Below are 12,493 nucleotides of genomic sequence, written 5' to 3' on the forward strand. Positions count from 1 at the left end.
GTTTTTAAAGTATAGAATTTTGAATTGAAATTTCAAGTTAATGCTCAGATAGAGCAGAAATGGAATTTTGCTTGGTATATTGATTAGAATGACAATAGAAATTGGTATTACTAAACTTTATTTATTTTTATTTTTATTTTTTTAAAATATATCTTTATTGATTTCAGAGAGAGGAAAGGAGAGGGGGAGAGAGAGACAGAAACATCAATGATGAGAGAGTGATTGATCGAGCCCATAACCTGGGCATGTGCCCTGACTGGGAATCGAACCCCGATTGCCTGGATCCTAGGTTGACGCTCAACCGCTGAGCCATGCCCGGCCGGGCGGTATTACTAAACTTTAAAGAAGTGTGTGTGTTTTGTTGTTTTTGGTTTGAATGTATGAATTCATAATTCACAAGTCAAGAGTTTTGGAAAGGTTTTAATAATAGTTCTTTTCATAATAAAAATATTCTTTTAAATAATAGGTCTGGCTAATTTTTTATTTACCAAAACAATTGGAAATATTTAGCAAGTATCTAGCTTAATACTCTTTGGGTAGATACATTGCTCATCAGTTTAAGCAGGAACTCAATTGAACTACCTTCTGAATTTTATATGCTATCATTTTTCCTCAGTTTCACAACAGTGGTGAATCTTATACTTAAAATAAAAAGGCCCTGTTGTATGGTATTTTTAGTCATTGTCAATTGCTAAACAAAAATGACAAGAGTTCATAGCAGTTGTGTATGTGTATATTTATGGGTGGGTCAGGTACACCTCATTTGCCCTTTGCTCCTTCCAGTCCCTTTTCTTTCCCTTGCTGCTGCGGTGGTGACCAGGAAAAGAAGGGCTAGCTTTGCTGAGGGTGCTTCAGGGTCAGTCCACTGTTTTAGTCTCCTTCAGAAGCTTTAGAAATGAGAAACTCTGTGCTGCTAAGCAATATGTATGCTAAGGAGTCATGTGATGGAAGTAATTCATCCTCCTTATTGTCTCTCCCCACCCACTTTCAAAGTGGAAGTGAGGTTGAAATGAAACTTTCAAGTCACCTTCCATCACTCTTTCTTAACACACCCAACACAGATGTTGGTTTCTTTGCCTGATGTCCACTATAGCAGTGCTACTCAAAGTATGGTGTGTGTTTGTGACATTGGGAGTCTTTAGAAACTTATAAAGCAATTTGACATTGCCATGATATCCAAGAGTATGATTAGTGGGCTTGTAAGTTTTTATGACTGTTTTTATTTCAGTTTCTTGTAATTAATTTTATTGCATATTACAAAAGTGTCAGTCTGAAATGACTTGGGGAAACAATCAAACTTGCCCGTCCTCAAAGATATTTGAGGGTCCCGTTTGATAGGATGTTCCTTCCTTTCCATTCCCATTGCCTTTACCCTGGTGCAAGCATTTCCCACCTTGTGCTTGCTCAGCTGCACTAGCAGCTTACCTAGTCTGCCTACCTTTCACCCCTCATTCTAATCTGTCATTTTTATTTATTTTATTGAATTTATTGGGTGATACTGGTTTACAAAACCATACAGGTTTCAAGTGTACAACTCAATAAAACATCATCTGCACACTGCATTGTGCACCCAAGCAAAGTCTCTTTCCATCCCCATTTTTCCCTCCCCACTTTGCCCACCCCCTTTCCCTCTGGCTATCACCACACTGTTGTCTTTGTCTATATGTTTTATATAGACATATAAATATATATGTTTTTTGCTTAACCCCTTCACCTTGTTTCATCCAGCCTCCCAACCTCCCTCCCCTCTGGCAGCTGTTAGTCTTAAACAAATGTCAGGTGCAAAGAAGTGAATTAATTCTATTCCTCCATTTCTGGAACAATATCATCATTAATCTGTGCAAGGTCTCTCTCTTGTTTTATGTGGTTTTATTCCTCATCAACCCTGATCCTTAATCTCATTCCCTCTCCACTCTATGTAGGCTTCCATAGAATTGTCTTTGATGTATATTATTGAATCTGTATGTGTCCTTGTAAAATATGTAGTACTTAAAAAATATAAATGATACTGTGTGCGATAGATACATTTTTTTTTCACCCAACACAATGTTATAAGGATCTGTATGTATTGCTATATGCACATCTGATGCTATAGAATGAATTTTGCCTCCCCCCAATTTATGTTGAAGCTCCAACCCCCAATGTAATGATATTTGAACATGGGGCCTTGGGAGGTAATTAGGCTTTAGATGAGATCAGGAGGGTGGGGCCCCCGTGATGAGATTAGTGCTCTTATTAAGAAGAGACAGCAGAGAGCTGTCTCTTTCTCTCTCTCTCTCTCTCCCCCTCCCTCCCTCCCTCCCTCCCTCCCTCCCTCTCTCTCTCTCTCTCTCTCTCTCTCTCTCATTCCCATGCTGGGACACAGTGAGAAGTTGCAGTTTGCAAGCCAAGAAGAGAGCCCTCACTGAGCAACCAAATTGGTCAGCGCCTTGATCTTGGACATTCAAGTCTCCAGAACTGTGAGAAATAAAATCCTGTTGTTAAAGCCACCCAGTCTATAGAATTTTTTTAGGGCAGCCCGAGTTAATACATCTGGTTTATTGCTTCTAAGCAGTGAGGTGAAGTTAACACCCACCATAGTGTACTTATCCACTAAACCATATTTTCTTATCCATTCTATCAACACCTATGTCTAGGTTGCCTCCAACTTCCCCCAAATACTGTGACACATTCTCATACAGATCCATTTATTGGCTACCATGAGAATTTCTCTGAGGTCTATATCCAGGAGTGAGATTCTTGAATCGTAGGGAATACCATCTCTAATTTTGCCAAGTAGCACCACACTGCTACCCAGAATGACAGTTAACTCACCCAACAAAGTACTAGGGTCCCTGTTCCCCATATTCTCTCCAACCTTTGATATTATCCAGCTTTTTAATTCTTGACAGCCTGATGACTATAAAATGGGTTTCAGCCATCTACAACATTGCCACTTCAGACACTCTTTCATTATATTTCATTCTTGCTCAAGGAGAGTTTTAGATGTATATGCGATTTAAATGTGAGGCTTTCCATGATATAGACCTCCTTACATATTCTGCTCTATCTCATCCTCTTTCAAAACTTGAACTTGTCCTTTTTATTAGCCTTGCCCCTCTCTTGCCCCTCATACTAGGTGCTCTCAGCTCAGCTGCAGTACATCACTCATAACCCTTTCCATAAAACCCTTGCCTCTCCTGTCTAATTCACCCCATTCCTCCAGGCCCAAGACAGTATCTAATTACCCACAGCACCTCAACACTACTACTCCAGCCTGGCAGTATATAGCTCTGGGTGAATAAACTTACCAGAGTTTAGGGTCACATGAACTTAGGCTCAGATGCAGGCTCTACCAGTTAACGTGAAATTGGGGGTATTCTAGTTTACCTCTCTCTGCCTTGTATTCTTCATTGGTAACATGTCAGTAATAATACCTATCAACTAGTTTTGTGATGGTGAAGTTAGATAATGTGTATAAAGCCCTTAGTAAAGAGTATAGCTCATAGAAAGTGGTAAAAAATGGTAGTTATACTTTTTTTTTTTTTTAAAGTTTTCTAATTGTTTTATATATCTAAGTATTGCCTCATAAGCAAGATTGTAGGTTTCTTCTTTAGGACAGGGGTTGAGTCTTATGCTTATTTTAACTGGTATATCTGGAACAAATCTAGGAATATAGTAAATGCTTAAGAAACATTTACTGGTTTAACCCGAGGTGAGTTTGTGATTACCCCAAACTACTTGCTTTAACAGAGGGAATGCATATTGTTATAAAATTCTGTTATTCCAACATTCATTTTAACCAAACCAACTTTTGCTCTGCTGTGGTGATTTGGTACTGACTTGTGGTAACCTGAATGTGTGTGTGTGTGTGTGTGTGTGTGTGGTTGTGAGTGTGACAGGGTGTGGAAGACTGCTTGAGGTGGTGGCAATGGATTCTCTAAGGGACAGAGCTAGGTTGCAGCTCATCATCCTAACCACTGCCTCTAGCTTTCCTCTGGAAGCCTTTGACCTGGGCTGTTTATCTGCTCAGAGCAGCCGTTGTGGTCGGGCTCCCCTGGGCAGGGCTGCTCAGGCCCTTCCCCATTCTTCTAGGCTGCCTTTACTACAAGGGGAAATGAGGTCTTTTCTTTTTAATATTGAATAGTTTTTTATTGAGGTGTAATTGATATATAACATTATGTTAGTTGCAGGTGTACAATGTAATGATTCAATATTTGTATATATTGCAAAATGATCACCACAGTAAGTCTAGTTAACATCTGTCACCATCCCTAGTTACAATTTTTTTTCTTTTGATGAGAACATTTAAGATTTATTCTCTTAGCAACTTTCAGATATACAATACAGTATTGTCACTATGCTGTACATTACACCCCACGACTTATTTATTTTATAATATGAAGTTTGTACCTTTGACCCCCCCTTTACTCATTTCACCCACCACCTCCAACCCTTCACTTGTAACCACCAATCTTTTCTGTGTATCTGTGAACTTTTTTTTTCAGACTCTACATATAAATGAGATCATACGATATTTGTCTTTGTCTGTCTGACATATTTCACTTAGCATAATGCCCTCAAGCTCCCCCCATGTTCTGTTATATATGTTCTATTATATACCATGTTTTCTTTATCTGTTCATCTTTTGGTGAACACTTAGGTTGTTTCCATGCCTTGGGTAATATAAATAATGCTGTGATTTGAACATGGGGGGTGTGTGCATGTATTTTTCAAATTAGTACTTTCATTTTCAGATAATACCCAGAAGTGGAATTGCTGGATCATGTGGTAGTTCTATTATTAGTTTTTTGAGGACCCTCCATACTGTTTTCCATAGCGGCTGCACCAATTTACATTCCCACCAGCGGTGCATGAGGGTTCCTTTTCCCCACATCCTTGCAAACGCTTGTTATTTTTTATAATAGCCATTATAACTGGTGTGAGGTGATATCTCATTGTGGTTTTAATTTTCATTTCCCTGATAATTTGTTATGTTGAGTATCTTTTCATATGTCTGTTGGCCATTTGTATGTTTTCTTTGATTTCTTCTTGCTATTAAGTTGTATGAGTTCTTTATATATTTTAGATTAGCCCCTTATCAGATATATGATTTGCAAATATTTTCGCTCATTCAGTAGGTTGCCTTGAAACAAGAAGACACAAAGAAACAAAGTCGTTTTGAATTTCCTCTCAGACTTCCCTGCCAGTGCATCATGCTTTGCAAGAGGCAATTGCCCTGGCTGTATACAATCCTAGCAAAGTGTTCAAGTTCAAGTAGCAAATTCAGGGTAGTGGTTACCTCTGGAGACGGAGACAAGGGCATGAACTCTGAGAGAGGGCTTTAATTGTACCTAAAATATTACAATTTTATACTGGGCTGTGGGGTACATGGGTGTTCATTTTGATATGATATGTGATATTTATTGTAACGCACGTTTTTATGTGTATATTATCCATAAATAATACTGTATTTTTTACTATTTTCATGCTTTATATATGTAGATTTATCCGATTTTGTGTTCCCTTCTACTACCTATTTTTTTTGCTTGAAGTTTTTTGAGGTTTGTCCATATTGATATATGTAATTTAGACCTCTGTATTAGTATTCCATTTTTAAAATTTATCATTATTGCTGAAAGTATTACAAATATCCCTCTTTTTCCCCCCATTGATCTCCTCTACCCCGAATCTGCCCCCCTGGCCTTCACCACACTATTGTCTATGTCCATGGGTTATGCATATATGAATATAAGTTTTTTGATTAATCTCTCCCCACCTACTCCCCCACCCCCGCATTCCCACTGAGATTCATCAGTCTGTTCCATGCTTCTGTGTCTCTGGATCTATTTAGTTCCGCAGTCTATTTTGTTTATTAGATTCCATGTATGAGTGAGATCATGTAAAACTGAATCAAGAAGAATCAGAAAACCTGAATAGGCTAGTAACAGCTGAAGAAATTGAAGCAGTAATAAAAAAAAAAACTCCAGCAAACAAAAGCCCTGGTCCTGCTGGCTTCACAGGGGAGTTTTCTAATTCTTTAAGTTGTAGGGTTAGATAGTTTACTAAAAATTTTTCTTGATTTTTGAAGTAGGCCTGCAGTGCTATGAACTTCCCTCTTAGGACTGCTTTTGTTGTGTTTCATAGATTTTGGGTTGTTGTGCGTTCATTTTCCTTTGTTTCCAGGAAGTTTTTGATTTCTTTCTTGATCATTTTGGTAACTCTTTCATTGTTCAATAACATGCTATTTAGTCTCCATGTGTTTGAATATTTTTGAGTGTTTTTATTGCAGTTGATTTCTAATTTCATGCCCTTTTGATCTGAGAAGATGCTTGATATAATTTCAGTCTTCTTGAACTTCTAGAGACTTGTTTTGTGTCCTAACATGTGATCTATCTTTGAGCATGACCCATGTGCGCTTGAGAGGAATGTATATTCTGCCGCTTTGGGGTGAAATGTTCTGTAAATATCAATGAAATCCATCTGATCTAGTGTGCCATTTAGTCACTGTTTCTGTGTTGACTTTTTGACTGGAAGATCTATCCAATGAAGTCAGTGGGGTGTTAAAGTGCACAACTATGATTGTATTGCTGTTGATCTCTCCCTTAAAGTTCTTAAGGTTATTACTGATAGGTCCTAATTTATTGCCATTTTAATTCTTTATGCCTATGTTTCTCTATTTCTACTTCTAATTACAGCAGCCCCTTTAACATTTCCTGCAATGCTGGTTTGGTGGTGATAAAATCCTTTAGCCTTTTTGTCTGAGAAGCTCTTTATTTCACCACCTATCTTGAATGATAGCTTTGCTGGATAGAGTAGTCTTGATTTCAGATCCTTGTTTTGCATTACCCAAAATACTTCATGCCATTCCCTTCTCTCCTGTAGAGTTTCTGATAAGTCAGCTGACAGCTTTATGGGAGCTCCTTTGTAGGTAACAGATTACTTTTCTTTTGCTGTCTTTAATATTCTCTCTTTGTCTTGAATTTTTGGCATTTTCATTATGATGTGTCTGGGCATGAACCTCATTGGATTCTTCTTGCTTGGGGCTCTCTGTGCCTCCTGAACTTGTGTGACTTTTTCCTTCACCAGGTTAGGGAAGTTTTCTGGCACTATTTCTTCAAACAGATTCTCTAACCCTTGCTTGCTTTCAACCTCCTCTGGCATTCCCATGATGCGAATATTGTTACTTTTCATGTTGTCCCACAACTCTCTTAGACTGTCCTCCTGTTTTTTAATTGTTTTTTTCTTTTTGGATCTCTGATTGAGTGATTTTTTTATACCCTTTCTTCTAATTCGCTGATCTGATCCTCAGCTTCCTCTAATCTGTTGTTTCTTCCTTCCAATGTATTCTTTACTTCTATGTCAGAAGTAAAGATTTCTGCTAAATCAGAAATGAAGATTTCTGACTGGTTATTTTTCAGTTTCCTTATCTTTTTTTCATGCTGTTGAACATCCTTACAATCAGTATTCTGAACTCTATATCTGATAGATGGCTAATTTCCATTTCATTTAGCTCTTATTTCTGGAGACTTCTCTTGTTTTTTCATTTGGGACTTTTTTTTTGTCTCCCCATTTAGGCGGCCTATTTGGTTTGTTTGTATGTATTAGGTAGATCTGCTAGGACTCAGTCTTTTTGAAAGGTCTCTGCTGCAGGCCAGTGTCAGACACCGTTTGTGACTGGCCTTGAGTACCCTGTTTGGAGCTATCAACAACCCATGGCTCGAGGTCCCCTCTGTTGGGGCTGGGTGCATTTGGACAGGACCAAGATGCACACCAAAGTCTGCTTTTCCAAGGCCTGGGTCCAAAAGCAGGTCAGGCAAAGACTCAAAGCACTCTGAAGTCTGCCTCTGCCTGCAGGCTGATTAATCTGATTCTCTCAGTGAGCCTCAGGCTGTAGAAACTCCATGGGGTAAGGCAGGTTTTGCAGCAGGGTGAGGCAATTGCTTCTCCCTCAGGCACAAACTGCTTGGAAGATAAATGTCTGTCTGTCAATGATGTCTTCTGCAGTATAGGGGAATGTCTCGGCACAGGAATTCAGAGGGGTGTCTTCTAAGCTCTGCCTCCAGAGCCCTAGATTCTCCTCACACTGCTCTAGTCCACTCTGCCCTCCCTCTTCTGGGGCCCAAGGTGAGTGGCTGCACACAAAATTTGTGTGTTGGCCCTTTAAGAGGGTGCCTGTAGCCCGGCCGGGCGTGGCTCAGCGGTTGAGCATCAACCTAGGATCCAGGTGATCGGGGTTCGATTCCCGGTCAGGCACATGCCCGGGTTGCGGGCTCAATCAATGACTATCTCATCATTGATGTTTCTGTCTCTCTCCCTCTTCTTTCCTCTCTCTGAAATCAATAAAGATATATTTAAAAAAAAAAAATTAAAAAGAAAAAAAAAGAGGGTGCCTGTATTTCCATCCATCTCTCCCTTGCAAAGGGAAACCCTGCTGCTTTTCACAGCCAGGTGTTATGTGGACACCTTTCTCAGTTCTGGTGCTCTGGGCTGCGGAGCTCAGGTTGGGGTTTAGACCCCAGAGTCCTCATTGGGAACCCCCACAGCTGAGATATCCCTCTGGACCTTCATCTGCTGCCTGTGGGAGCCCAGCCAGCCCTCTTGTGCCTTTGCATTTCCTACCAGTCTCTATGTGGTCTCCACTTTTCCTCCTTGGTTATGAGGGTGGTCTCCAGCTCATCTTCAGTTGCAGTTGATTATTCAGGATGGCTTTTCTATATTTTAGTTGTAATTCCAGTTTCATTCCAGGAGAGTGTCAGTGTAGCTTCCACTCAGTCTGTGGCCATCTTTAATCTCTACAGTATTCCATTTTATAAAGAGAACACAATTTATGTATCTTTTTAGCTCTTGGTGGATATTTAGATTGTTTCCTATTTTCTACTCATAAAAACACTGCTGTAACAAATAATCTGAGATATAGCTCCTTGTGCACAGTGCAAAAGATATTTAGAGGTGGAATTGCTAGCCTTTAGGGCATATATACCTTTCACTTTGCTAGATATTGTCATAACTCAGAGGGATTCTTCTGCTTTACTTTCTTACTAGCAGTGCATGTGAGTTGATGTTGCTCTACATCTTTGCCAGTCCTTGGAAGCATATTCTGGGATTTTACCTCTCTGCCCAGATCCCCAGAAAAGATGAGAGAGAAATGAGGAAGAGGGGGGGCAAGGTTCTACAATTAGGTGGAGAATGTCAGCTTTGAGGAACTTCCTGTTACATTTATTTTAATGAGCTAAAGTTTTTATTCTCTTTTTTGTTAGATTTCTGTGGCAAAACTTACATTTTTACTCTGAAGTTGAGATTTTTCCCTCCTGTTTGTGTTCTTTGTAAATAAGTAAGATATGCCAATTAGCAAGCTAATGTTCTAAATGTTCACTTGTGGTAACAGTTATTTTTAAATGTTAAATAGCATGGAGCATTGGGCTTATTCTTTTCAAAGTTTTGAATTTGTTAAAATGAATTGAATTTAAAATGTGATACAACTTTATGGAGAAAGATTGATCATAATTATTTGCCACTCGAATATGCATTTTGTAATGGGGAAAATAAATGATAGGAAATGTGTTTACTTTCGAGAACAAATAAGAAAAGTTTTAATGGGTAAGTTTGGTCATTTTATGTTGTTTCTTGTGTTCACAGGTGGGAAAGGATAAGTGCCATAGAATGCTGGTGACTGAAGGTAAACCTGGAATAGATGGACAGCTTCCAGGGCAAAAGATGAAGCCTAAATACAGTGCATTTCCTAAAGCAATGGGAAATGCAGTACCATCCTGGGTAGCTTTTGATAAACAGGTAAGTCACATAACATTGGGAGAAATGCAGTCTTAAAATGTTACATGTATTAAATATTAAGTAGATTTGAGAAAATAAGAATCCTTAATGTAAATGTTAAGGCTAGTTTTTCTCAAAAGACGCATTCAAGAACAAAACTACCTAAACAAAGAAAAGTTATCCCTGCTCTTGTTTCTGACCGGACACATTGGTTGCAGGATATCAAATGTTTACCTTTCTTGGCTAATGCTTATCAATCTTTCTTTCTTTTTTTAATTAATTAATTTATTGTTTTCAAATTACAGTCTACATTCAATATTATTTTGTATTAGTTTCAAGTGTACAGCATAGTGGTTAAACAATCATATACATTACAAAGTGTTCCCTCGATATTTTCAGCACCCACCTGGCACCATACATAGTTGTTATAATATTATTCACTATATTGCCTATGCTGTACTTTACATCCCTGTGACTATTTTGTAACTACCAATCTCAGTCCCTTAACTTTTTTCACCCAGTCCCCCAACCCCCTACCCTCTGGCAACCATCAGTCTGTTCTGTGTATCTATGAGTCTGTTTCTATTTTGTTTGCTCATTTATATTGTTCTTTAGATTCCACATGTAAGTGAAATCATATGGTATTTTATCAACCTTTCTCTCATCTCCTCCTTAAGCTGTTCTTTTGCTTAGTGAGTTACCATTAACTAAATAATTTTGTTTGACTCTGAGTGTGCCTTTAGATAGCAACAGAAAGATGACTTCTCTTCTTTTCTCCATATTAATTATGGTTCCCCATCCCTGAGAACCAAAGGGTGCCATGGCAAGAATTGTAGAAGTGAAGGAAAGAGGTGCCATTATTAGAGAACAGTCTGAACTTCTTAATGTATATGTTTATACACATAACACACACATATATACTGGCATATTGACAGTTGACAAAAGCAATCTATCTGAATATCTTAAAAAGAGACTAAGATCAAAAGGAAAAAAACCTAAGGTGACCGGTTATATCTCATTGCTGTGTTTATTGACAACTGTATACCACTGCCCCATGTTCTGTTCTCCAGAACAGAGCCTGTTATTAGATTATTTAGGTCCTGTAATTAAAACGTAATTCAGGACTAGATAAAGAATTCAAACCTTAGTATGCTGTTTACCAGGTGGTTCTCAGCAGATTTAACATGGATTGGTCCTCAATACTTTGATTCCATTTAAAATGTCTTCAAATTTGGTAGAAGTGACATATCCCATGTCATCAGCATTAGGGTACAGCACTTAGAGCACATATCATTTTGAAGCCCAGTTCTGATACTTATGGAGATCTAACAGACTGCAGGGAAGCTTCTTTCCTGGGAAACCATCTCTACTTTGAACGTGGATCAATATTTCTCTCTCTCTTTTTAAAAAATTATTTTCAGTACCTGCCTCAGGTACCCAGCATTCAGAAACAATTTCCGGACTGACATACTTAGGTGGATCATTCGTGGTTTCCTGTAGTATCAACCTTATAGATGTTTACACATAATCATTCTAGAATATTTAATATGTAAGGGCCAAAGAAAAGATTCTACTTTTACTTCTTGTGTCAAAAAGAGGATTATTTACAATAGTTGAAAGTAATTCACTACTGAATAAGTAATGTTGTAGGCCACAGAATATTTAACTATTCTCTTGAATTTAAAGTTGAAAATTCCTTTTATTTTATGTTTTTCTCAATATGTAATATGTTTTTCAAGTCTATTTTGCAGCCCTTTAATTACTTATAAAATTATGTAGAGTATTTCATGAAGTTGGAATAATTTTAGCTTCCAAGTACTTGAGAAAATGAAAAGCTTGCTAATTTCAGGCCTAATTAAATGCAACATAATTCTTTCAGTTATTTTGTTGGTCAACTTCAATTGAATATTCATTGAGCTTTAAATGAGACCTAAGACTATGAAATATTTACGTGCTCTGATGAGACTGTGAGCTACAGACTGGTTTCTGGTTAATACCCAAAGCAAATTATAAAGCATTTTCTAGATTCGTGGTTCAACAAAACAAGTCAACACCTGTTAATCATTTTTCTTAAAAAATTAGGCATTTTCAACTTGTTGCCAGTTTTTCCAGTAGTTTTTAATCATAGCAATACATTTAAGGTTACATTCTCAAATAATACAAAATAGAAATAAAGGGAGTTCCTTGGAAAGTGTATCAAAATTAGTATTTATAGTGGATGCTCTTGGTGCCCCTCCAGATCCACATTAAAAGTAGGCATCCACTCTCCCCAGCTGAAGCAAGTGCTTTGGCAAACAGTTTACATTTGTAACCCACTATGGAGTGTTGCTCTTGGCCAATGGGCATTGCATCACCCAGAGAAGCCTAGGAGGTTACACTGGTCCCTTTACCATAAGAGGGGGCAGCAAATGGTTGACTGATTTGTCAAGAAGCTCTTTAGCTGAGCTTCTTCAAAGTGGGCACCTTTTAATTTAGATATAGGCTCATAGTCCCTGTGCATCTGGCCAAAGCAAAACTTCACATGAGAATGCATCTTTGCTTGGCTCATTCCCTTCCCTTGGCTGCTCTTCTCACTCCCTTCCAGGTTGTTCCTATAAGTATGTCTGTAACAAATCACATGCACCTAAATCCCTGTTTCTCACTCTGCTACTGTGGAGCCCAGCCTCAGACAACATTCCAGTTTTTATCCATAATTCTAAAAGTGACCATCAAAATACTCTGCTCAGGCTGACCATCAAATTAC

General features: G+C 38.3%; 1 protein-coding gene across 1 annotated transcript in view; it reads left to right on the forward strand.

Moving 5' to 3' along the window:
• The window catches only part of EFHC2 (EF-hand domain containing 2), a 194,440-nt gene that overhangs the window by 21,468 nt on the left and 160,479 nt on the right, over positions 1-12,493 (forward strand). The window contains exon 2 of the mRNA XM_081125862.1: positions 9,619-9,771. Within this exon, the coding sequence (XP_080981988.1) occupies positions 9,619-9,771 (153 nt within the window). The remainder of the gene's footprint in view (positions 1-9,618; positions 9,772-12,493) is intronic.

The sequence above is a fragment of the Miniopterus schreibersii genome (assembly GCF_964146895.1).
Source record: "Miniopterus schreibersii genome assembly, chromosome: X".
In the NCBI taxonomy this organism is placed as follows: domain Eukaryota; kingdom Metazoa; phylum Chordata; class Mammalia; order Chiroptera; family Miniopteridae; genus Miniopterus; species Miniopterus schreibersii.